General features: G+C 45.0%; 1 protein-coding gene across 1 annotated transcript in view; it reads right to left on the minus strand.

Annotated features, from left to right (window-relative positions):
• DIS3L2 (DIS3 like 3'-5' exoribonuclease 2) overlaps positions 1–24,776 on the minus strand; it is a 186,772-nt gene that overhangs the window by 54,443 nt on the left and 107,553 nt on the right. Inside the window, exons 12-14 of the mRNA XM_088525501.1 lie at positions 20,566–20,678; positions 13,302–13,409; positions 7,958–8,191 (exon numbers count right to left, since the gene is read on the minus strand). Coding sequence (XP_088381627.1) covers positions 7,958–8,191; positions 13,302–13,409; positions 20,566–20,678 — 455 coding nt within the window. The remainder of the gene's footprint in view (positions 1–7,957; positions 8,192–13,301; positions 13,410–20,565; positions 20,679–24,776) is intronic.

The following is a 24,776-nucleotide window of genomic DNA, read 5'->3' on the forward strand; positions in this document are numbered from 1 at the left end:
ACCTTCTGATGACGTTTGCTCATTGCTAGGGAAGAAAAACACCAACAATAAACTGGAGGGCACAACTCTGGGAGCAAGGATTGTTTCTCCAATAAAGAATAAAATAAAATCAGAACTTTACTCAAACACTCACCCCTATGCGCACCTCCACACAAACACATATTGTCCAGTCTTTCATCTGGCTTATCATCACACTCAAGAACCAAATTGTTTTCTGTTCCATCGACAGAACTCATATTTCTGCCTTAACCCTCATGCACCATAACAAGCAAAAGCCACCATTTCTCTCAGCCTCAAAAATTTCAAAAATACCAGAGATGCTTGTTCAGCTAGATCAAACACTGAATCCCCTACTCAGCTTGGCTATCACCGTCACATTTGGGACACATCCCTTTGCACTAAGATGCTACTTCCCACAGAGGTCTTCTTCCTCGGACAGAGATACCATTGGGCACTGGTTGAGCTCCCTGCAAGTGATCCCCCCCAGGCTGCCCATCATGCAGACACAGCATTCGCATCCAGCTAGTCTAGGAAACCAAGATGCCCCTACTTCATGCGCGGACATTGCCCAAGCAGCAACTGGAATCACTTACCAGCAAAAGCCAAGCATTTTGCAGAGCGTAAGGAAGTACTGCCCATTGCAACTCTGCCCTGTTCAAGCAAGATAAGGCTTCTGTGGGATATCAGATGCCTGTTTTGGTCCCGACGCGTGCTGGTGAGCTGTGTGCTGCCAAAGCCTGAGCGAGCTGCACGCACTGGGAAGAGGGATCCCCTGTGAAACGTGCTCCTTATCCCGTGCTGCAGAGAAGCACCAGCCCCAGCTCAGCCTCTCGCACTGATGAAGTTTAGTTCTCTGCCCTGGGCCACAAGAGGGGAGTTGACAAACTGACCGTAACCGGGCCAGCAACTGACAGCAGAAGCAAGAAAAGCATTGACTCTCATTCAGTAGCTGCCATTCTTACTCCAAAGCTGTCAGTAATAAACGTGAGCGGAACAGAATGGTCAGTTTTGGCCCGAGGCATTGCATTTGGCCTGGGAATCAGGAAAAAGTTGTCTTGCCAGCTCTGCCACTGACTCACTGCATGAGCACAGGCAACTGCTGCACCTCTGCAGTCCCTTCCCACGGCCAGAAAGGATGAGGCCAGTCTCTCTTCCAACACTTGCTCTGAGGCCGGCAGGCAACAAAAGCTATTGCTGAGACCGACAGCACATCAAAATTAAGCGCACAAGCCCCCTTTTCTTGGAGGGGCTTCTAAGCTTCCAGGTAGGTAGTGGATTTAATAAAACTCGAGGGCTAAGCCGCGTTTGTTTAAAAGCAAGTCGCTTGCACGTGACTAGAGAGTTTGCATATCTGAGCTGGCGGCTGAAATATTCCGAGAAGAATCAAACAATTCACAACCCACTCTTGCATTACTGGCAGAAAATTAATGCCAGAGCACCACTGTGTGGGGAGCTCCTTCCCGGCCGCATTTGCCCAGACATCTGGCTGCGGCGGCTCCCAACACGACGCTCCGCAGTCGAGCCCTGCGCTCCAGCGTCCGACTCCCCCCTCCTACCAGAGCCAGCTCCACCACTTCACCACCTGCTCCTGCTGGGACACAGCTGCTCGGCTTTAAAAGAACGATGGGCGAATGGAGGGACATGTGCGAGGACATCAATCCTACTCACACCCCTGGGAGGACTTCATTAAAACCCCAGGGCAAAAGACCCACCACAATTAGATTGCAAGGGCTTTCCATTCAAAATCCTAATTTAATCAAAATGCTTGGAAACTTACCGGCAATGCAAACATCCCAATGCAAGCTGAAGGACGTTAAGCCAACACAGACCCTTTTCATAACATGATCCTGCAATATCTCATTCCCCTGCGCACACTCTGTGCATGCACAAGTTGCCTGACCAAGCCGTTGGCGCTTCCTGACGGCAACGATGACATTTCAGATTTGCCTGCAAAGCACCATGTTCCCTGGTGGTGCTGCAGGAAGGATGTTTCAATCATGCCCACCTCACTAACACACCTTTGAAATGCATTTTCATTGCGTAGGCTGGAAAGTGCAGTATTCCTCAGTAGTTGGCTGCAGCTTTAGATGCTCATTTAGGACTTGCTAGCTGGGGCTGGGCAAAAGGGTAAAATCCTCAAAGGAAATTAATCTCCGAACACATCCAACATCCTTTCAGCAGCCTTATGTATCACAGTATAAGCAACTGTCCATAATGATCGTACAACACCTGCTGTCCCCATTCTGGCTATCAGTGATGCCTCTTTAAGCAGACATCAAAGAAAATGAGCAGACAATGGTGGAATTGTGATAGGAAGTGAATAGTGAAAGCGCCTTGTCAGTCTGCATTTCCATTTATCTTATAGCACCATACGTACAGCCCATCCTGCCTGTGCTGTTATGTTCATACATCATTGCTGTAACAAGGTCTTTATGGAGGTATCGTGACAGTTTTCAGGATTTTACAAATGGGCCTTTTTGAATTTCTCCTGGGCCAAAGTGCTGCTGTGCACCTACCCCGAGGGAATCAGACCCAAGATGAATTTGGTAGCACTGCCACGTCCCAGGTGACAAGCAGCAGGGCTTTCCCTTCGAGCCTGGCCAAAAACCCAACAATGCGACACTCCCCGGGAGAGACGCGAGGGCAGCCAAGAGTCAGTGCTTGGAGCAAAGACTTTTCCACCTTCCCCAAAAGCTGCCTGGACTCAGGCAAGAGAGGGAGGGGATGGAACATGGAGCTGCAGCTGGGACTCCTAGAAAACCTAAGCATCGTTTCGGGGAATTCTCGAGCTGAGATGGTCTCCCTGCATCAGTGGCGTTTTAGGACATAAATTCAGATCATGCTCTTACAGAAAACATGGAAGCTTTCAGTTAACTGAGATCTCTACAACATTATAGCCATTTGCTGTCCACAGCTAAACAGTTCTTCCAGGCAAAGTGCTTCCCATTCCCACCCTGCTATCCCGTACTTCATGTACAATGGCTGACTAACACGGGTAGAGACATTTACTACTTCCACACAGCAAGAAGAGAAGTGCTGAATGCTTATCACACAGATACGAGGCAGGAAATGTGACAAAACAGTTTCCCATAATTATATCCAGCTGTAATTCATATGGGAAAATTTTAATGGAGATAGTAATTAATCTCTGGCTCTTGAGAGATCCAATTAGACAGCATTAGCAGAAAACGACTGTCTAAAAATATGGGTTTCTGTCCTATCCCATTAATTGCAACTAAATAGGAAAGTTCCCAACGTACAATGTCATATCCTGCACATAAAGTGACCCTCTTCCTTCTTATTTGCTGAATGAGGATGACTTGGGTCAACCTGTCAGAACTGCTTGCATCATGCAGACAGATAAATGCGAGAAAAGTCAATTCTGTGAGCTTCAACAATGGTACAGATCTAGTGAACTTATTCAGCATTCCAAGCAACTTCAGGTATTCTGGAACTGGCACACTGCTAGCATATACTGTGGTGGTCACGGTCTTGTTGCTCAATTCCTATGTCTCCTGGGGCAGCAATACCCCTTTACTACAGGAATCCCATCAACCTTAACTAAATAAAGCCCAGATTTGCAAAGACCACTCATTTACTTATTGCCAGAAGTCAGTGAACAGGCTCAGAGTAAGTTCTCCAGCATGGGGCAGAGCTACAATAATACAATTTTTACAACCTTTGGTTACTCAAAGCAATAAGAGCCCCACAGAGGAAAGCGCTCCCTGCTCGGGTTACAGGACAGTTGCTCAGCACACAGGCTGTAAACAAACAGAAATGAGACAGTTTCACCTGCAGCCCCGTTCTTATATTTGAGTAACACTCCTCTTTACCATCACTATCCTTCCTTCTTCCCCTTTCGCAACCACCAGAAGAGCTGAATGTCTGTTGTGAGGAAAACAAGGAGACAAGCTAGTCTAGCAAATAATTCAGTGCTACCAGCTGGTCTAGCACAAATCCACTTTGAATAGTTCTCACTGTGAACTTTGGTCAAAGCCACGTTTGGAGCTCACAGGTGCAAGGTGGCAAAGGCAGCATCACAGAACAACAGAAGCCACAACTCAACTCTCTGAGTTGTCACAGAGATGGATCGGCATCCCCGGGTGTTCTTCTTCCACATATGCACAAGAATTCCTTTTTAACCTGTCTTCTTCTGTAGGCATCTGTCCCCATTATTCATTTATAAACAGTGGAGGCCAAAAAGAGAATCACTTTATCAGCAGGTCTCTTCTAGGCAGGCTCGAGCTAAGGAGCTTTTGTGCAAACCTGAGCTTGTGCAAGGTTTTTTTAAAGGCAAGTTTCTATCTGTTTCTCTGGCTAGCTTTTCTAAAAGCTGTGGTTTGGGGAACTGATCCAGCTTCAAAGTAACCTAGCCAGGAAAAAAAAAAATAAAGGAGGTTGTAGGGTTGTTTGGTCTTTAAACCAGGTCATATCTCTGCTCCAGTTCACAGTGCAGGTTTACCAAGAGCTGTGACAGGACACAGGGGTGGCATTTCACAGCAGGGACAGAAAGGACTGGTGGGGGCTTGAGCAATACTGTAAATTATGGCATAAGGCACCTCTTGCCTTGACATCTAAGAACTTCTGCTGCAAATGAGAAGAAAAAGAAATATATTAACCTCTGTCTGAGTAGACAAAAGTTTCATAAGCTCCTTAGTTGCTGAAGGTACAAGGGCTTAAAACTTTTAAAGCTCAGTGCTCAGAATTTCCCTCCTGCAGACCCCTGCACAGGGATGAAAGGGACTGGGGCAAAAAGAAGCATCAGAAATACCCGTAGCCATGGCCAGGATTCCATTACACAGCTTCAAAGAGACAAACTCATAGAGATAAAAACCCAAAATCCAAAGGCCATTTTATCTTACAAGACCCTGCAGTACCTGTCTGATTTGTCCCATTTTTCTGTGTCACTCAGATCTGTAATTCTCACCTTACCCCAGAAATATTCATCATCTGTCCAGCAGTAGAGGTTCCTGTTTCTAAAACTCCTGCTAAAAGGTAAAGCCCTAGGCAAGCAGATGCTGCTCTGACACTAGGTCATAAAAACACAGCAGTGACATTTCAACAGGAAGCATTGCCAACACCACAGCACATCCAGTCTGATATTGCTGCATCTTACCGAAGCCACCCTATATTGGGTGCAAGGGCTTGACTGGCCAACTATTATTTGTGCTATTACGAAAATATGACGAAAAGTGAACAGCTTCAAGTGAGATATGTCCTCAGTTTGTGACAATCAAAACTAAACAATATTGGTCCTGTAGGGGATATAAAATATCATTCCAAAGGAGAAACTGAGAAAATATGACCACCAGCCCAAGGCCACCATGGTCAATGACAAAGCAGGAAGGGAGATTCTCCCCTTAACAGTTTTCTTAATATTAATAGGAGGAACAAGAACACATCACACCACAGAGATGAGGAAAGACTTACGGCTGTTCTACCAGAAGTGGAGTGAAGGTAGAACTCAAATATGATTTATAGGAAGAGGGCTCACATCCCTTGGAAAAAGAAATCCAGGAGTCACCCATGTCCAGCCACCCCCTTCCCTTAATACCATCAGATGATCATTTCCTTTGCTCATATGTTTATTTGGAATCTGATAATTCATTGCCCCTAGTTTCCTGCTGGAGTTTGTCTTCCATTGTTCGGGATTTACATTACTCAACGGGAAATCAGTGAGAGGTCCAGCGATTAGAAAGGTGTGTTCCCCTTTGGGCCCACCCTTGCTCACTCGCCCAGGGCTGGAAGTGGGACCCAGCGGCAAAACCGTTTCATGGGAACGAGAGGAAGTGGGGGAACAAAGGCACAAGGACTAATCTCATTCTATTAAAAGCTACAGATTGCTTTGTCCTGCCATATATGTTGGACATGTCCACATGCCCCTCAGCTCTGGTTGTATTCAGACCTGACTGTAACTGCTTTCTGCACGCACTGGAGGACTCTGTGGTTTTATCACAATCTAAGTATGAAAGTAGTATAAAAGAAAAGAAAAAGAACAGTGAAAGTGTCCTTTGAATTAAAATACACGTTGTTCTTAAAGCTCATTACTCTTACTGTGATGTTCTTGCTAGAGGAGAGAGATTCTGCACAGCACAAAATGCCACCCATGCAACAGAAGTCAGTATGTTCTGTCTGCTAGGCACTAGCTTTGGTCAAGTCAGCCATTTTCCCTGCTCTCAGCAGGGATTTTAACCCAGATCTCTGATACGGTGCTCCAGTGGGATCTCTTTAACAGCACAAGGCAAATGAAAACACCACTAATTTTTACAGGGTATCACAGGATGCTTCCCTGGCCAAACCCTCCCATTTAAAACGTCCCGAGTGTTCTAGAAGTTACCCTCCCCTTATTGGTTTGATAACAGGTACTGAACTCAGGCACACGTGGTGACTGCTCAGCACAACACAACGTGAGACCTGTGTAACACAGCCGGTGACCTTCCTGGAGCACAGCTCCCACTCATCCTGGGCTGTTCCTAGGTGGATATCTCCAAGGCTTTTCAGTTCACCACTCTGGAAGTGCAAAGGCTGTTCTTTATATTCCTCTAGCATTCAGTGTATGCGAAAGCCCATCTTATTAGTCATCACATGATAAACCTCAAATGGGGAAGCCTCTGCTATAAAAGGTTTAAGCAAACTCTGCATGTGTTCAAAGCAAAAGTCTAATTTTCAAAAATCAAGTAAAGTTTCAAGAACAGACCTTTGAGCAAGGTTGGACCTTGAGCAAATTGTCCTTCCCCTACCTTCACTGGTGTATGACTAAGCAGTCCTTAAAGTCTTCCAACAACTTTAAGTAAACTAGCCTTAGGTGCTACAATTCTTACATCAGAGAGCTTGTTCTAAAGCATAAATTTAATCTCCTCTACTGAAATTCAAGACACAGGTCTCATCCTGTCCACTTTAGACATGGAGAACACCACACAGCCTCCACTCCACAGCAACTTCTCCAAACTAAGCCACCTCAGGGAGGGTCACAGACTCTAGACACTCGTTGCTTGTGTTGCTCTGAAGCCTCTACAATTCAACTGTATTTTCCTGGAATTGGAGACAATGCTAAAGCATTGAGTAAAATGGAAGCATTACAACATACCTCTTAAGAACAACAGTCCTGTTTATACATCTTGATATGCTTTCTTTCCCAGCAGTATCATGTGTTGACTCACGTTCATTTTGCAACATGAAACAATAGAGCTTCCTTTACACTGAGAAAGAGAGAGGACTCTGTCTCCTGGTCTGGACAGCTAGTGGGTTCTATAAATTACAGGAACCTCCTACCCACAAAACAGCCAGAAGCAACCCCACAGCAGCTGAATCTCAAAGACAAAAATATTTTTTGCTGTGGTAATCCAAAGTATCTGGATCTACTTGTAAAGTAGGAATGACACATACCACAGCTAATACAAGATTATTTAAACTGCCCTAGACAGAAAACCTCCTCATTTGATTTTTTTCCCTGAAATGCACCCAACACCTATAAATATTAACTTAGATAACATTTTAGTTATTTTCCCTGCCCAGACAACTGCTATGAAAGTTGTGGAAAACGTTGAGTATTGCAAGTCAGGAATGAATGTGGAGGAAGAGTCTTTTGCAGTGAAATACGCACTAAAGATATCTGAACTGCCTGATAATGAATTACACTGTCATCATTTGCTGCATTGTGCAGGTTACTTACCCAGTCTGCTAGAGCCTTAGGATTTTGAAAAATGTTAGAAGATGGATCACTCTTAACAAAACAGGAACTTTTTTTTTTTTTTTGTTAATCCTACTTTGTATAGTGCTTTAGCTACAAAATTTGTTGCCATTTTACGAAAACATTGCCACACAAGCCTGCCTTTCTATTCCAACCTGACTTTCCCCTTCGAGTTTTTGGATTGATGAGGAAATTCTTGGGGAGGTCAATCAGAAACTGCTTCAGTGCAGGGAAGTGGGAGCCCCTTAAAGCTGTGGCATTCCTCACCTGGTCTAAGCGCAGAGCTCCATCGACGAAACGCTGCTTGCGGAGGTGTTTGGCGATTCGGTGCAAACTGAGCACAGCTTGGTGAATCTCATCTATTGAATGCTGAGGGGAAACAGGAGGCAGCTCTTCAGGCAAGAACACCTTCCCAGGGCTTTCAATCATGCTCTGCGCGTGGTCGTAGCTTAGCTTCGCACAGGAGCAGATGACTGTCCGTCCAAACCACTCATCAAGGATCTACAAAATGGGAAAATGTAAACAGATCTGAGGACTTATTATGGCAGTGCATAAAAGCTCAGGAAGTTCTACAAACACTGGCATGAATGACACCCAACCTTGAGACTGACTGTGATCTACAAATGAAGATCTCTGGCTGAGGCCATCGGTTTTTGCCCATAAAGATTCCCTAGTTTCCAGCAATGTGTTTGTGCACAATAAAGTCTTTCCTTCATATGAGGCACTGCTTGGATCTCCCTCGTCTGCCTGGATGCCCTTCTTCTTAAGGCTCAAAAGAAGGGCAGACCATCTGGGGACTGAAATCAGTCAGCTGATACAAAAGTTAGCAGGGTGCAGGAGCACAGACAGGCACACACACATGCCAAGAGGAGGCTCCTGTACCTAAAACACAGAGTACATTTCCCATCTTCAGTTAAAGTGTGGCCAGAATGGCACATGGGGATGGCCCCAAAATGCTCATCTTCAAGTACCAGCCTGTCAGGAGCACAGCAGGGAGAAAGCTGCAGGGACCCCCATGTCTGCCTAGTGCTTGCAGAAGTGCCCGAGTAGGACTCCAGGGGATTTGGAGGAGAGATGGCCTGGTTCCTGACCCCCTCGTTTCTCTGGTAACACCTAGTGCTGGTGGGTCCTAGGCCCAAATCAAACCCAGAAAATGTTCTGAAAGCTTCCAAATTCTTCTGCTCTCCAAAGAAAAAATCATCTACAAATGCATATAACATCACTTTATTTTGAAACAATTAAATCAGAAGCTACTCACATTTAAACTCTGTAACCGAACACCAATGTAGAACTGGTAACTCAGAATTATTTCTTAAAGCAGAAATGAAAATCTGTTTTCAGGTAAGAGACTCCAAAAGCTCATCATGGCAGGAAGAGAGCGCAGAGGGCAAAAGGCTCTGCAGAAAAGTCAAGAGCATCGGCACAAGTGCTCTGGAGAGGAGAGCAGCCTGCAATAAACTATTCAAAGCACAAGTGCTCAAAGAGCCAGTGGAGAATTATAATTCTACCCCTTCACCAGCACAACAGGACATGGTGCTTGGGGAGAGCAATCGGCTCTAACACAGGCTCATCAAGACTATTGCTTCAGAAAGGCAAATCCTCCTTTTAACAGCAAAGGATTGATCTCCATGGCACCTTTGCCATTTCCCTCCTGTGCGCTCCACAGAATATATGTGCAGCATAAGTCAGTGGCTCAGAGCTCTGAAAGTCACAGGGCACTTCACCCACTTCCAATTAGAAAGTGTCCCCGTAGCTGGGATGCAGCAAGTGATGTTTTGTGACGTAAAGTGCTCAGATTTGAGGCTCATGGTTATTCTGTATGTGTCTCTATATCTAAATACATAGAGAAAGAAAGGAAGGGAAAGTCACATAGCAGGATGCAGAGACATTTCAGTGATACTGGCAGCACCTGCTCTATGCTCTGCTGCATCCTGTTAAGTTTGGTAGCATAGTCTATGATCTCAAGCTAAATATTTTGTGTTTGAAAAGCAGTGTCACTTTTTTTTTTTTTTTTTAATAACCTAGGTGGAACAATTCCGTTAAAGGAACATCTATGCTGAAAAGGGTTAGGGACTGGACATAAACCAGAAGAGTCATTCCCAGAAGCAGCTTTTTCTCCAACACCTGGGCTATCTCTGAAGCCAGGTCTGAAGCCACAGTGCTTCTGCCACTGACTTCCAGGAGCACTCGCTGTCCCTTGCAGGAGGCAATGGGCCGGATTTCCACTTCACTGTCTGAACTTGAAGCTTTCAACAAAATCTCATTTTTCTGCTTGTCTAGAAGAGGCCAAATATTTCAGAGCTCCACTCACTTCCTTGTAAGATGAGAGATGCAGCGTTTTGGGCCCCAGGAATATAATTAGAACATCAAATCTCATGCTGGCTACATTCAGGGCAAGGTGTCAGGACAAGCAGCCCAATATTAGCAGATGTTAAACTTCCCTTACTTCTTTATTTCCTCAGTGACTATTTTGTCCTTGGTTTTTTGAAGGCAACGAAGCACCATGACGCAAAACACTCAATTTCCATTCCGGTGTCACTCTAACAGGTATAAAAATGGACAGCAACAACCCTGTGAGAAGTCTCTTACTAATAACGCTCACTAAACCACTTGTCACACCAAGATTGCCTGGATGCATTAAACACTTCACACAAACACAGGAATGGAGTTTTGGATGCATCTTGCCCCGTGCAGTCCAGTAATCCCTGTGCACAGTGAACAGAGCTGCCAGACTGAGGCTTGTGAGGGCAGGCGAAGTTAGCTCTACCTTAGGTCCAAGTATTTCCTGGAAATGTTCTTCGTTTCTGCCTTCGGGGCCATTCAAGCAGAATTTGGGTAACCGCAGCCTTGCGTCCCTGGTTTGGAAGCCCCTCCAGAGGAAGGAGCAAGCTCTGCTTGTGTGGGGAAGGCCACGAAGGCTGGTTGGCCAACGCACCGGCAGCTGCGGGACCGGCAAAGCAGAGCTGAGGAGCAGCACACGGGGGCTCGGAGCTGGTGCAGGGGGATTACGTGGAGCAGCCTGCAAGGCAATCTGAGGCATTTCCAGCATTACACTAACATTTTCCTCCCTGGCTCTGGTAGCTTTTGAGAACTAGCTGGAACCTGCAGCAGAATTTCTCATGGAAAACACTGGGCCTGACTGACACCCTTCTATCAACCATGTCCCCAGTGCTATGGGTAATTTGAGAGTGCAATTTAGCTGTGCATGTGGCTGAGGTCTCTCTCCATGCAGACAGTGGCTTTTTAAGAGCTGGGATGATGACACCAGTTTTGAGCTTGGGAGACACGTTGCCTGCACAGGGTGTTTCAGACTGAAGCAATTTTTCTTCCATGTTGGCGGAAGGAGTCAGCAGGGTTATACTTCAAACATCAGAAGACAATGACTTTAAAAGAAAATTGCATTGTCTGTTTCCAAATAACCTTATCTTGACTGCATCTGAACAAGAACATGCTGCTTTGCTCTTATAAATATGCAGATCAGCTGCTGAGGAATAGCCCAGGTGCAACAATCTGGTTGACACCTCTGCCCTTGGAAGGACATCTTGGACACAGCATATCACACCATCCCACTAGAGAGTCCCTGGAGCTGTGTGGAAAGTGGCTCAGGCAACACCCGCTTACACTCATGAGAAACTAGAGGATAAAAACTCCAGAATGCAAAAGCAGTAAAAACAAGAAAGTGTCCATCTCCCAAAGGGCTGAGCCTGCCATTACTTTTCTTAAAGAAACTACAAACAACCCCCCAACAACTAATCACTAGTCACATTCGCGTGAGGAATCTGCAGGGCTTTTCCTTGTGAGGTGCATTAGCTAGAGATTTATTTGCCTTGGAAGAGCAATAATGGGAGCTCAGAGCAGCACTCACCTCGAGGAGTGCTTTGAGGCTCTGCAAGCTCAAGGTTATGATGCTGCTTTGAATACGAGACACAAAGTGCTCTTTGCCCTGGTGTCCCCCACGCCAAGGAATACCCTGTCCTCAGCGTTAGTGCCCTCTGAGGCCACCGGCTGAAGTTCAAAGGTGACACAGGGCAGGGGCCTCTGGCTCTCTTCCCTTTCACCCAGTGGTGCCTGGGGACTAGTGATCCGTTTACACTAACCCTAGGCTGAAGTAACACCTAGAGATACAGGAGACTATATTCTGCCCCTGCCCAAAGATAAGCTCTTACAAGAATGTCCCGCCGGCCAAAAGCCCTCTGGGCACCTTCCCTCTTGGAAGGAGTCAATTCTTCTGTGGCCCTCAATGCGCGTTCAAACCGAGTGACCCTGAGGACCACTGCAGTCTTGAAGGGCCTCCCAGGAGAAACCTGTTTGCTGAGAGCCTGCTCTGCAAGGGGCAGCACGGTCACGGCCCTGGGCAGGCGGGAGGGAGATGCTGCAACACCTCTGCCTTCTCTCTAGCCACACAGGGTGGATCTGACCCTGTCTGAAAAGCAATTAATGTATAGATTCCAAGGGATCATGGGTAAGATTTAATTAAAGGTTTATTTTCATTAAGACTACACTGTTAATGCTTCAAAGACTATTCAGAGTCAATGAAGGCCACTATTTGAAAGATCCCATTGGCAATAATCACTACTGGAAATGGAACAGTTTTTACAATAAATAAAATCCACCTCAGTGACAGATCTGGGACTCTCTGGAGGAATGGAGAATAGCTACAAGACTACAACTATATTTTCTTGAAGTGCAAAACAAGATTCAGCCTCCTTTGGAGCAGCATGGACAATTATAGAGAAGTAAAGCTAAACTTCACACAAAATTACCAAATTAACATAAGAGATACTCCACAGCTACTTGTATATGAGCACAATACTGCTGAAAAACAAAGTACAAAAAGTGTGCTTTCGCTGACAGTTTCCCAAAGTCCTCTGAGACATTTAGCCTCCTCTTTAGCCCTTTTAGATTACTGAGGGGACCCTATGGTCACCAAAGAGGAGATGTGTAGGGATATCCAATATGTAGGAGAGGAACAGGTAGAGGAACCAAGGCCTCAAAATAGCTGGCAGGCAGATAGATGAAGAGAACTTGCTGCACCGATAGGCAGACCCTACAACTTCTCCCTGGGAACAACCCTCCAAAGAAACTTTTTTGTAGATATGGAGGCAAAACACATGCAGAGCACAGAGCTGTGCCTTTGCCAAAGAACTACTGCACTTTATACCCATTGATGCAATTTGCAGCTCTAAAGAAGAATAAAACAACCTATTCACCAAAGAGGCCATGGAGGGATACTGCCCTCATCCACTGCCCTGCATAAATATCTTCAAGCACAAGGCAGCGTTGGGGCAGAGGAAACTGCAGCTCTGAAACACTAGCAGTGAACTGCTGCAAATGAGACATTACAAGGATAAATAACAGTGCAAGGAGCAGGCTCTCCCCCATTCCTGAGATTCATACAGATATTTTTCCTTTCCCCAACATGTTTTGAAATTAATCCAGTTGCCAACTCCATGATATCTCATCAGTAAAACATGATACAGGGATACTCCTACATTACCAGCAAATTCTCTGCTATACACCTGGGTGTTATTGCATTTTTACTGCTGTTTGCAAGAATAGGGTCACCGAAGCAGACCTGCTTAGCAGGATGGCCAGTCACCACTGCAGTTACCTTGCCTTCTGGGGTCACCTTCCATATCACTGAGAACGTCAGCCTATCTCGCATGGGATTGAGACTGCACAACTCCTCACAGAGCAGCTTGGGAAGCATCGGGATCACCTGGAAGAGAAAAGAGCCTTAGTGAGACACAGGCTTTTACTGAAGATCTGTCTGTGGCCAAACTTCCCTGGCCAGTTGGCAAAAGAGAGGCTGAGCAATTCACAAAAGGAGAAAATGTTAAATGTTCAAGCTCATGGCCTCCAAGACAGGAGTGGCTACGCTGTGGTTTTGGGACCCATCACTCAGGTCAGAGCTATATCACACAGTGAACACTACACCAGCAGAGAATGGATAACCCAAATCCTCTGCTAAGGAAGCAAGATGCTGCTGAGACTACCAACACTTGGAGCAGCCTTGGTTCCCAGCGGGAAGAGAAGAAGCTGTCACCATCTCCCTTGATGCTTGAGCATCCCTCCCATCACTCCCCTCCAAGGGCAGGGTGGGCATCCAGCAGGTCTCAGCTACACAAACACTTGGCTCTGCAGTTTTGATGCAATGAAAATTGTTTTGTGTTTTCCACTGCCTTCCCACTACCCTTTTGACATTGGGAAGAACGTGGAAGGCTGAGCAGATCAGGAAATGTGATGTTGAAGGAACACAGACTCAGCAGTTGGGAAGTGGATTTGGGAACTACATTCCCTGCTTTACTGCTAAAGACTGTGCAACCAGGTAAGCAAGGGAAATTCAGCCCACTCCCTGCTAAGCCGGTATAAAAGTTCTCCTTTGAGACACAGGAATGGAGCCTGGCTTTAATAAAGATTGAGCCATGCTTTGTAACATAGAGACAGGAATGTGTAGATGGCAGTGAGATAACCAAAAAGTACCCCTTTTATGACTATTCAGGACAGTCTTTGCAAACACAGGGAGAACAGTAATTATCTTCCTATGCTCAGCTCTGACTTAAGAAAATATCCCCATACATGTGAGTCAACAGAAGTTTTTGGCAGTTATTTTTTAACCTGTGCCACCATTCTTTATATCTAATCAATCAATACCTCCCTCAGGTGCTGAACACTGAGTTACCAAACAGCACCTTGCTCACCTGGCTACAGCAAGAGCTTGGAGCGCAATGGCTTGAGAGCAAAGGTGAGTGGCTCCAAATGTTTCCAGATGTGCCATTTCCCAGAGGTTTGCAGTAAAGATAATCTTCAACAGCCATTTGGTGAAGCAAATCCAATTACTTAAAATTTCACATTCTTATTTCCCTTCTCATTGCTAACTTTTCTGAAGAAGCAGTAAATGCACTTGGCTACTTTTCCTGTTACTCTCAACAGTAATGGGGGTTGGTGCTTTCCAGAAAAATACCAAGAGAAATGCTATATTTTGTTGAACTTGCCTTCAAAATATTTTAGCTATTTAATTACTCAGTTTCCATTTCTGATTCTCTGGCCGTACCATCCTGTTAAATATAAGAACAGCAACAAGTCAACTTGCAATGCAAAGCCCAGCTTGTCCGATCTCCGAGGGACTGATTTGATTATTTCAGAGATAACATTTTCTATTTGGAATCTCAGGTGTCTCTTTACTCCTCAAGTCCACATGCCTCATATTTACCTCTTGCTTTGAAGGAAAAACTCTTAAAATATTTAATCACATTTGTGGTTTGGCACCAGATTGTGGCTATAAATCCATTCTAATTGCACTGCATATTAATGCCAGAAGGTTAACTGTGCAGCCTCTGGCAGCCGAGGAGCCGCCTTCAACATGAATCAGCAGCACTGGTTCAACTGGAAGGTCACAAGGGCGCACATTATGATAAGCCGTTTCCCCCAACACAAAGGCCGCCAGCTCTGTTATTCCAGTTGTGAGAAGTACATTAACAATACTAATACATTCATAATTCACAGATACAGTACGTGAGGTCTGCCATGTTGCCTGGAAAGGCCCATACCACAGGGTTATAAATTTAGAATGAGTCGTGCCAACCCATGCCAGAAAGGAGAGAAAATAGCAGCCAGCGAGGATGCATTATAGACTATCGGAAATTCCTGCCGGCCTAAGATCTCCCATGACCACTGCGAGACCCCAAAGTTCAGGTCACGGTGAGCTAAACGCTACTAATTCAATGAAAGCCCCCAAACAGTTTTCCGACATGAAATTTGGGTTCATACTCATAACACTTTATACTTGCTGAATACTTCTGTGTCCTCTTTCCCTCCATGTCTCCTGAATCAATAACAGACTGCTAGAAAAATACTACATGAAATATGGAAGCCCATCCACAAAGAATAGTCCAGATGAAGCAACAGGATGCTTGCTTTAAGTGCACTTGAGGAGAATTGATACCCAATTCAAGAGGCTATAATTCATGGAAAGGGTCTCAGTGATGTGAAATGCAAGCAAAGCTTTAACTCGGCTTGTAATTACAGTACTAAACTCACCAAGCAATTAGCTGTAACGAACCTACTGTTAAACAGAGAGATATCATCCCCATGTTACTCTTGTTTTACAGGAGAAAAACTTCAGGCAAAGCAGTTTAATCCAAGCCACAGAAGAAGTCTCACGGGAGAGCGAGAATTCAACCAACCTTTCTCTGGGCTCAGCAAATACATATGTAACCTAAGACAATGTGACCTTACATTGAAGGTATTTCAGTTTTATCAACCTTACTGAATTAAGAGACCTGTTTTCAACATCAAGACAGTCCTGGCTAACTGCCTCCATCTGCTTTAACACCAGGACTCCTCTTCATACTCTACTTGTAGAATAAACCAACTGTTACGAAGTACAGAGGTTTCTAAGTCATAAACGGTCATTTCCTCTTATGGTCTGACCATTAACATGATATGGTTACAGGCTGAAAGGATTTAGTAATTGCAAGCACAGCATTCAACATATAAAGATGTCACAAACATGTCAAATTTGGGATTGGGATATTTTAAGAGTTGTCTCAGGGGCTGCCCAGAAGGAAATTCTGCAATAGGATTATTGCTGTTTCTTTCTGAAGGAGAAGAGGGATGAGGGGAGATTTCCCCAAGTACATCTTCAAAGCTCACGGAAGATGTGCAAAGCCAGAGGCTGCCTCGCATCTTTTAAACGCTTTGTCCTTAGAGTGACCGTCTGCCAAGCGATAGCAGCGTCTGCCAGCTGCCCTGTGACCGCCTCGGCACGCAGGAATCCAGCTGGCTGCGTCGACGCTGAAGAACACGGCCTCCAATGGGATGTGGTTTCCCTGGCAAATAGTTTAACATGTGCCTATGGTGGGGAATCACATCATTCACCTTGACTTTATTGCAGGAGGAAATAAGGTCACCTGTGCTTACACAGGGATCATAAAACTGGAAACAGAAGGCAAGTGAATGTAGTTGAAGCTAGAAATGCAGTTGGAGAGTTCCAGCAGGGCCAGAGGGAAAAAACTTTGCAAATGAAAAAATGAAGGGGACCTAGAGCTCCCCAGAGAAGCCTTCCTAATGAGCGTGTTACGGGAACCAGACCTGGGGAAAGGCTTGTGTGGTGAGAGCTTGGCTGGTTTTCTCCCTCTCTATCAATCAGACTGATAAAAGGCATCTCTGCTGGATCTAGGAGGGTCCAAGCAATAGTGGAAAGAGTGTTTTTTTTTTTTTTTTTTTAAGCAAACAGCTGATATCCACAGTGCTCACAGCTGCGGATCTGCATTTCAAATCAAATTCCCCACAGAGGATTTCCCTCTCCACATTTCCAAGCGATCCAGGTGAAATCTCTTTAGGCCCAGCGCTGCTGCACGCGGCTTGGCCTTTAGCACTGCCAACCCCTTCCACGGTCCCTGCTCTCCCGGCAGGCAGCCACGCGCCCCGGCGCACCAAAGAGCACGGGCAGCACGGGGACCCCAAAGTGAGCGACAGCACGGAGGCCCTGGGGGCTGCTTCCAACCAACTGTCGTTATAAAACACGGGCACCTGCTAGCGTGGCTTGCCACGTTGCTTAACAGCTGGCTCCTTTGCATGGTGGACTCGCTTTGGCGAGGGGAATATCTAACCCCCTGCATGTGACAGCCCGTTGTTGTTTTACCTCTTAAGCTAATGAACTGCTTCCAGAATCCAAGTGCGACTTTCCAGGCTAGGACTCATTCCTACGGAGCCGGGCAGTGGGAGGGAGCATACACACATGCTGGGATGACTGAACTCCCCGTTCCCTTTAAAATCAGAAACATCTGCTGTAGTCATGAGTGACTCACTGGCCAAGTTCAGAGCAAGTTATTAGCCAGGGCAGCTCTGTAATCAACGGACTTGCTGTAGTGGCTTTTCAAGAGAAAGGGAAAATCAGTCAACAAGACAAAGGAAAACAGGGAACAAACTCTGGTTAAGAATAACCCCTGGCACTTTCACAAAGTCACGCAGACAGTTTTGTTCCCATCAAACAATCCCGCTCTGCTGGCTCCCCGCCTTGGCTGCCTGCGCGGTCTCGGGCCACGCTGCCTACGACCACTGCAGACATCCAGAGGTGACCCCTTCTCCCACCACTGACCCACCGCGGAGGGACCGTCGCCAACTCCGCGAGTTTCCATCGGCCGTTCTCCCCGGAGCTGGGAGGAGGACGTCGCCGTCTAACAATGGCGAGCGCTCCGCAAGCTTCTTGCTTACACACTAAAAGACACTCAAAGGAAATAGGCAATTTGTTTGTGCGCCAAGATTTCTGCTTAAGAGTTGTATCAACACTTCCATGAATTCAGATTTTGAGCAACTCTTTGTTACTCGGTCTGAGATTATCAAAATATCAACACCCTGACAACCTGCTGGTGTCAAAAGTGAATGTCTCAAAGTCCTTGGATTCAATGTGAAGATAGGCTTACAATTCCAATCTTTGATCTCCAGTATAAAATAGTACCAATAAAATATTATAGGGATTTATGGCTGACCTCTCACTTGAGCTGCTTCACACCTAAAATAACACTAGAAGATGTGCCAAAAAAGAGGAAATTGTTTAGGTTTTCTTGCTTCTTAAAACCTGATACACTCTTATTTCTAAAACTTTCGACTTTTATTAAATAGACCGCTAGCCATTACACAATAACTCCTCTTCTGGATAGCTGGTGGAGGAAAACTAAATATGTGGCTTTATTTAACTTCTCTAGGAGGATTAGCATGGTGCTAACCCCTAGCAGAATCACAGCTGTCTTAGGAAACAATTCCACCAAAGCAAAGCATATTTTCTACTACAGTCACACTACCATCTTGTTTCAGCGAGTCTGGCTGCTTTCCCTTTCCCATCACCTCTCTCCTTTTCATCTCTTGCAGTTAAAACACTGACCAACACCGTGTTTTCATTATCTAAGCTGGTTTACGCTTTTAAAATATATAATTTGCAGGGCAAAAGGGTACGTAAAATACTGATGCTGACTGCTTTGCCAAAATAGTTGAAGAGCAATTGGAGGTTATGGGTATGAAAAGGCAACAGATAAGTTATGCTGGTATCAAACATGACAACTGACTGGTAGTGTTGAGGGAAAAAAAAAACACTTTTGAAAGAAAATTCAATTAGCTTTCAATTTTGACTAAATTTTTATGAAAAAAAATGTCTCCTTTCTATATAAAAAAATCTTCTTTCCCCTCAAAAAAACCCTACATGCCTGCAAATCACAATATTTTGACATGGAAATACTGCCACACCTTCCAGCTCTGTTGTCATGCAGTGGCATTTGCCCTGAGCCAACCCCATCTCCTGCAGTGAGCTGCAGCCGCTGGGTCATCGAACAGAGATGGAAGAGGAGCACTGCAGAGGCCAAGGGCTCATTGTGAGAGACACTGTAGGATTGGGAAGCCACTGGTGCCAGAGCTGCTGTTTCCATGAGATGTGCACTGCTTCCCACTCCCAGAGAACAGCAAGCCACTGGGAATTGCTCTTTCCCAAAGCGGCGACTCCTCAGTCCCACAGCACAGCTCCAACTGTGTTGCCCCACTGCGATCGATGGGCACCTTGGCATTGTGGCCATGGCTATTCCACAGGACCTGTGCACACACACACATATAAAAGGCCACCAACACCCTGAGACCTCCTCCATCTATGCCTTGCTCATTTGACCCAAACGGATCCTTTGTAAAGTTATGGAATATCCACTAAAGGTTAAAAGCTTGATATCAGCCCATTAGTTTGATTTCAACAGTGCAAAATAAATCATTTAAATTCCCTGGGGCTACTGGAAAGAATGGAGAGGACGCAGGAAGCTATGGAGCATGCATCACTGCAAGACCCTCCCTGGACAGCAATCATGGGAACAGTCAGGAAGGGAGGGGAAGAATCGCCCCTGATCCTAAGCAGTAAGTAGGATACATTTGTTTATTATACCACAGATGCCCTGTCATCTGGGGAAGGGTGGTGGAAAAAAGCTCTTCTATAGCCTGACAGAATGGGGGTGAGGAGAGAGACAGAATGAGCTGTTCTCAGTATTCCTCCTCATGCAGATGCTGCTTAAAGCCTACACAGGAATCTCACAGCCAAACCTCCTGGCTCTCCTCAGTGCATAGTGCCTGCAACACCCAATGAGCGGGGAAGTGTTTCTGCACACTTCACTAAAAAATAGACAAAAGAAATCTGGATCTTTCCTATCTTTCGCCATTTTTCCAATAATGTTAAACCTCCACTCATTTATCTTCAAAGCTTAGAAGTTGTTTTTGAACTTCCAGAGTTCAATATTTGTTCCTGTTATGCTGAAGTTTGTACAATTTTAAGTACCTTCCATCCACATGATGGAAGAGCATTATGTCTCCAACATCCAGAACACTCAGGTAAGTCTGTGAAATACTCTTGCACTTCTTAGTTGCTAGCGTGGGGGTTATATTATACTTTGCTGTGCATCTACTCAGAGTTACAGCAGTGAAGACAAAAAAAAAAAAAAAAAAAAACCATGAACTCTCCATCACCACCAAGGCTCCAAACTCCACGCCACAACTACAAAGCAGATGAACCATCTTCAGTCCCTCAGGCTGAACTCAGGCTGAGCAGGTACCAACTTTTCTGTATGGTTTGAGGACCTGAACCAGCTCCAGATCAGCAGAGCCCTGTTTGCACAGCTCTGCTCCCAGCCTACCCAAGGTCATGAGCTATTGTGGACTGCAACGCTTCAGAAGTTCAGAGCTGGTGCACACCTTCATTACCTGTGGTGTGTGGTACATCAGCTTCCTCATAGGTTTGCCACACTATTGGCTGGATTTTGATTGATGGTATCTGATAACGATCCTTTGTAATGAACTCATGGTAAAAGGGAGACGCTGTCCGCAGAAGAACAAAAAAACAGGCTTACCTTTTGCACTAGATAGACACTAGTTGCCCGTTCGCTGGCCATTTTGTCCAGTGCTGTTTCTTCCTTGACGAAGTAGCTCACGTCCGCGATGTGAACACCCACTTCAAAGTTCCCTGCAATTACACAAGGACGTCAGCAGACTGCAGATGGAAACGGAGGGGTTTAGAGAGCTTGGGAAGAAGGAAATAAGTGCATCCAGACGTCAATTTTCAAAGAAAACGAGAAAAACTAACAATTTTACAATCTTGGTACTTTCTACGGGGTCACTTCTGGCAGAGCAATTACCTGTGATGTATGAGGTCTGTGAGCTATCCCAGAGGCAGGGGTAATGAGACAGCGAAGAAAAGGAAAAGAAAGTGACAACATGCAATTTTCACAAACCTTTTCCCTTTCTGGTAGGTCTTTATACTTCTGTGCAGAGCTTCCGTTGACTTATTTATTGCATTTAGTTGTTGACGTATTGAATTCTGCTCCCCTCCACCCTTTCCCACTCACCTGCAAAATGCTACCATAACCCATTTGCTCGATGCCTAGACCTCACAAAATCGATACCTCTGATCGCCTCTTCCCATCTGAGATGAAAACTGTGGCCCCTCAGGCTCTACCAGTTCACAGCCACTGTGACAACTTAGCCAGGACCCCATTCCCCAGGTATGAAGCAGCAGCTCACACATGCTTGGGGTCAAGACCAAATTGCTGCTGGTGACTTGACAAGTCTTAAATGACTTAGGATTGGGCTGTCTGGAAGTGCAGCTTTCCACGAGCAGAATATTCCCACTCCACAGATGAAGGAGTCTGGTCTACAAGTATCTTAATTGAAAAGTTAGGCTAGAGAGAAGAATATTATTGAGGTTTACCATGAGGTTTTGGCAATAATTTGAATTTGGAAGTAATGACCATCCTCAGCTTTGGAAGTAATTAGTACATTATTCCAAGAAATTCTGGCTTGCAATACTCACGAACCTTGCCGGCCTTTGTACACTGTGGAAGGACTGGGCTACATTTGAAGTGCTTATTTGTAGACTATTTCTAAGTGTGGTGGGTTCCTAATTAAAATGTTTAGTTCTTTATAGAATTCACTAACTTCTTAATATCTACAAATGTCTTTGCTTGATTTTTTTTTAATCCATTCTAATAAAACACTATACTGGTGGAAATCCCATTTATTTCTACACCTTCTTTCAAAGAACCTCTCTCTAGAGTGTCATGTTTTTAATGAATAAATTGGTAATAGCTGCGGTCATCATGCAGTATGTCAGCACAATGAGAATGGAAAGTTATACAGGTGAAGAGGAAGCATGAGAAGGTCCAAGCTTATGTTGGGAGAGCCACCCAACTTGCTTTGCCACCAGCTGCGAGTTCAGATAAATAAGCAACAACACCCAGTGTGTGATAGTTTGAATTTTTAACAATTCATCCAGCCAGGTTTATTAAGCCATGTTTGCACAGCACTTACAGCATGTAAAGTATTATCTTTCTTTGGTGCTGCTTTTCTAGACTTCATAGAGCAGAGATGTAGAGGCAGCTGAAAAGCACATGAAAGACAGGAGCAGTGGGGTTTAGATTTGTCCATATAAGCTCTATTCCACTGAAAGGCCCTGCAGAGAGTAAATATCACGGCAGCAGGGAGAGAGTGTAATAATCCCATTGCACACCGAGGGACAAATTCCACCACTCATTAGAAAGCTGGGAGAAAAGGCCACGGATTAAATGGTTCACCTCAGAAAGCTGCCTACAGCTGTGTTGTGATATTATCAGATGCCTTGAAAGCTGCTCGACATGGATTAGGCATCCAAGCCTGCAACTACTTAGACAGTAAGTCTTAGACCAACAGTTCAACCAACGGGTTTAGTATTACACGCACTTGAAGCCAACACACTCGGAAGGTAAAAAAATACCGAATACTTTGAAGTCAATATTGTAATGTATTGACCCTACAGACAAATATTGACCAAAGGAAAAGGAGAGGGGGTCATTACATCATGCCTTTAATCGTGCTTTAATTCAATATGTGCACTGTTACATACATGAACTTTTTGTCCTCAGTAGAAAATCGACAAACCAAGAAAGATCTCATTGCATGAGATAATAAAACATGGAGTTAGCCAATGAAAACATACTGAGCGGAATTAAATTTCACTCAGGTTTCCCACCAGAGGTTCTGAAAGCCAGGGTCAGCATGAGCCCCCTGCTTTTGAACCTTTAATGGAAATTCTATCTAAATATTTTGTTACATACATTGACATAATGCAAACTGGCAGCTCTTGGGTTTGTCTTGCTCAAGTATGACTCACTCTATCTCCCTCGTCCCCCTCAAAAACCCTGAAGATACAGCACTCATCAACCAAACAGAATCCTCTCAAATAACTACTTTTGAACAGACTAGACAAAATACCATGCTAATTCCGCACAAAAATACTTGCCTATTGCTCTCTCCTGGTTTATTTGCTAATTAAAATGAAAAAGTTGTGTGGATAGAGAAATACTAGTCACTAGGATTCTCTTTTCAGGTTCCTAAATAGTTTTTCTAGTCTCATTAATTTTAATGACAAAGTCACAAAAGGAACACTTTGCATGATCTGTCTTATGTTATTTCCCAAACTAAAAGGAAATGTGACCTGAAAAGAGTTAAAACAGCACTTATTGAATAAAAAAGAGTTGTTGCAGAGAGCAGAGCTTGAGGAAAAGGGTGGACACCACATGGACCACACACCACAATGTGCTGCACAAGGCCTATTCCACCTTCACTTTGATGAAGAAATCAATCCTTCCAGCAAACTGAGGCTTCAAGTCTTGGCATGTTGCTTTCCATCTTGATAGACTCTACATCCCTTACAAAAAAGAGGCTGCTTTACAAACCACAGCTTTGCTTCACCCCAAATTAACATTCTCCTATGTACAAGAAAGCTAAAACAGCAGCACTGCAACCCTTAAGCATATATATAAACTACTGGTTTAAGGATATTAAAAAATGCCATCTACATAAGAACGTATAAGGGATTAAGTGAAATGCTTTATATAGCTGACATTTAAGCAAGAGCTGACATAAGCATCTATTTCAACAAAAAATGCTGAAGGCACTCAGGTAACTTCTTACATTCAAGACTGCTGAGATTTCATTCAAAATTATTTCTTCTGAAAGTGGGTGCTACTGTCATCCCATTCCAACCCTGCGACTACAAAGCTGCTACGTGGGAAATATTTAGCAATGGGGAGCACAGTTTGGGATCAAGCAGTGTGTGTTTTACCAGCTGGCTGTACCCTGTTAATACAGAGGCTCCCTGGCCAGGCCACAGATGTCACACGGGAGAGAGGAGTCTTGCTTGCAGTGATGCTCCAGCTTTGCCAAGCCCAGCAATGAAGCCAAGAGGAGCTTTCCGAGCTAGACACGGGGAAACGGCCGGGCACGCGGCCAGCCAAGCTCCTCTGGGCTAACGCTCTCCACAAGGGGTCCAGGATTTGTGGCTACCATAGGGCAAGCGGCCGGTTGGGTCCGATACCCCCGCAGCACTAGAGCGCCCACAGGGACAATCGTGCATCGTTCACCATCCAGCCTGCAACGCCCCGGCAGAACGGAGCAGCCTGAATGTTTGCAGGGTTTCCTGGAGCCTGGGTCTCATCGTGGTCCTTACTGAGCATCGGAGCCCCTAACAGCAACGCTCCCCGGCACGATGCTGCACGAGGCAGTTTTTAGAGGGTTCAGCTCCTTGATCTGAGCATCTGGCTTCTTTGAACGCCCTCCAGGACGCTGTGTGCCTAACAGCGACACGATGTTAAAATCAAAGGAGAACGGTTCAAGTGTGTCACCTTACAGCAGAACAAAGAGGAGGCTGTTTGGGGTTTCCACTTCTTTCGCTGGTGATCTCATCCTCTATGACAAAACAGTTCAAAGTGCTTTTTTTCCCATTCTTTATAGAGAAATATTAAAAACAAAAAAGGATTAGCAAGAAAGGTCTCAAAGAGAGGGAAATGGCCCTTTCAGTCTGTAATGACTCTATAAAAATTGCCCACACAGCAAGTTGCAGCAAAGAATTGCCCCGGGAATCAGAAAGTTGAACTGAATATATTTGAATAGCATGCAAGAGAGCACGATGGCAGTAAAGCCCTCTTCTCTTCTGCAATTCTAATCTGCACAAATTTAGAGAGACGACCAAGCAAGTTCATTTCATACCTTGGCATATGCAAATTTTAGGATCATGCAACTAAAAAAA

This window comes from Tinamus guttatus, unplaced genomic scaffold, assembly GCF_059628265.1.
Source record: "Tinamus guttatus ecotype Peru unplaced genomic scaffold, ASM5962826v1 Tinamus_guttatus_pri_ptg000227l, whole genome shotgun sequence".
Taxonomy (NCBI): Eukaryota; Metazoa; Chordata; class Aves; order Tinamiformes; family Tinamidae; genus Tinamus; species Tinamus guttatus.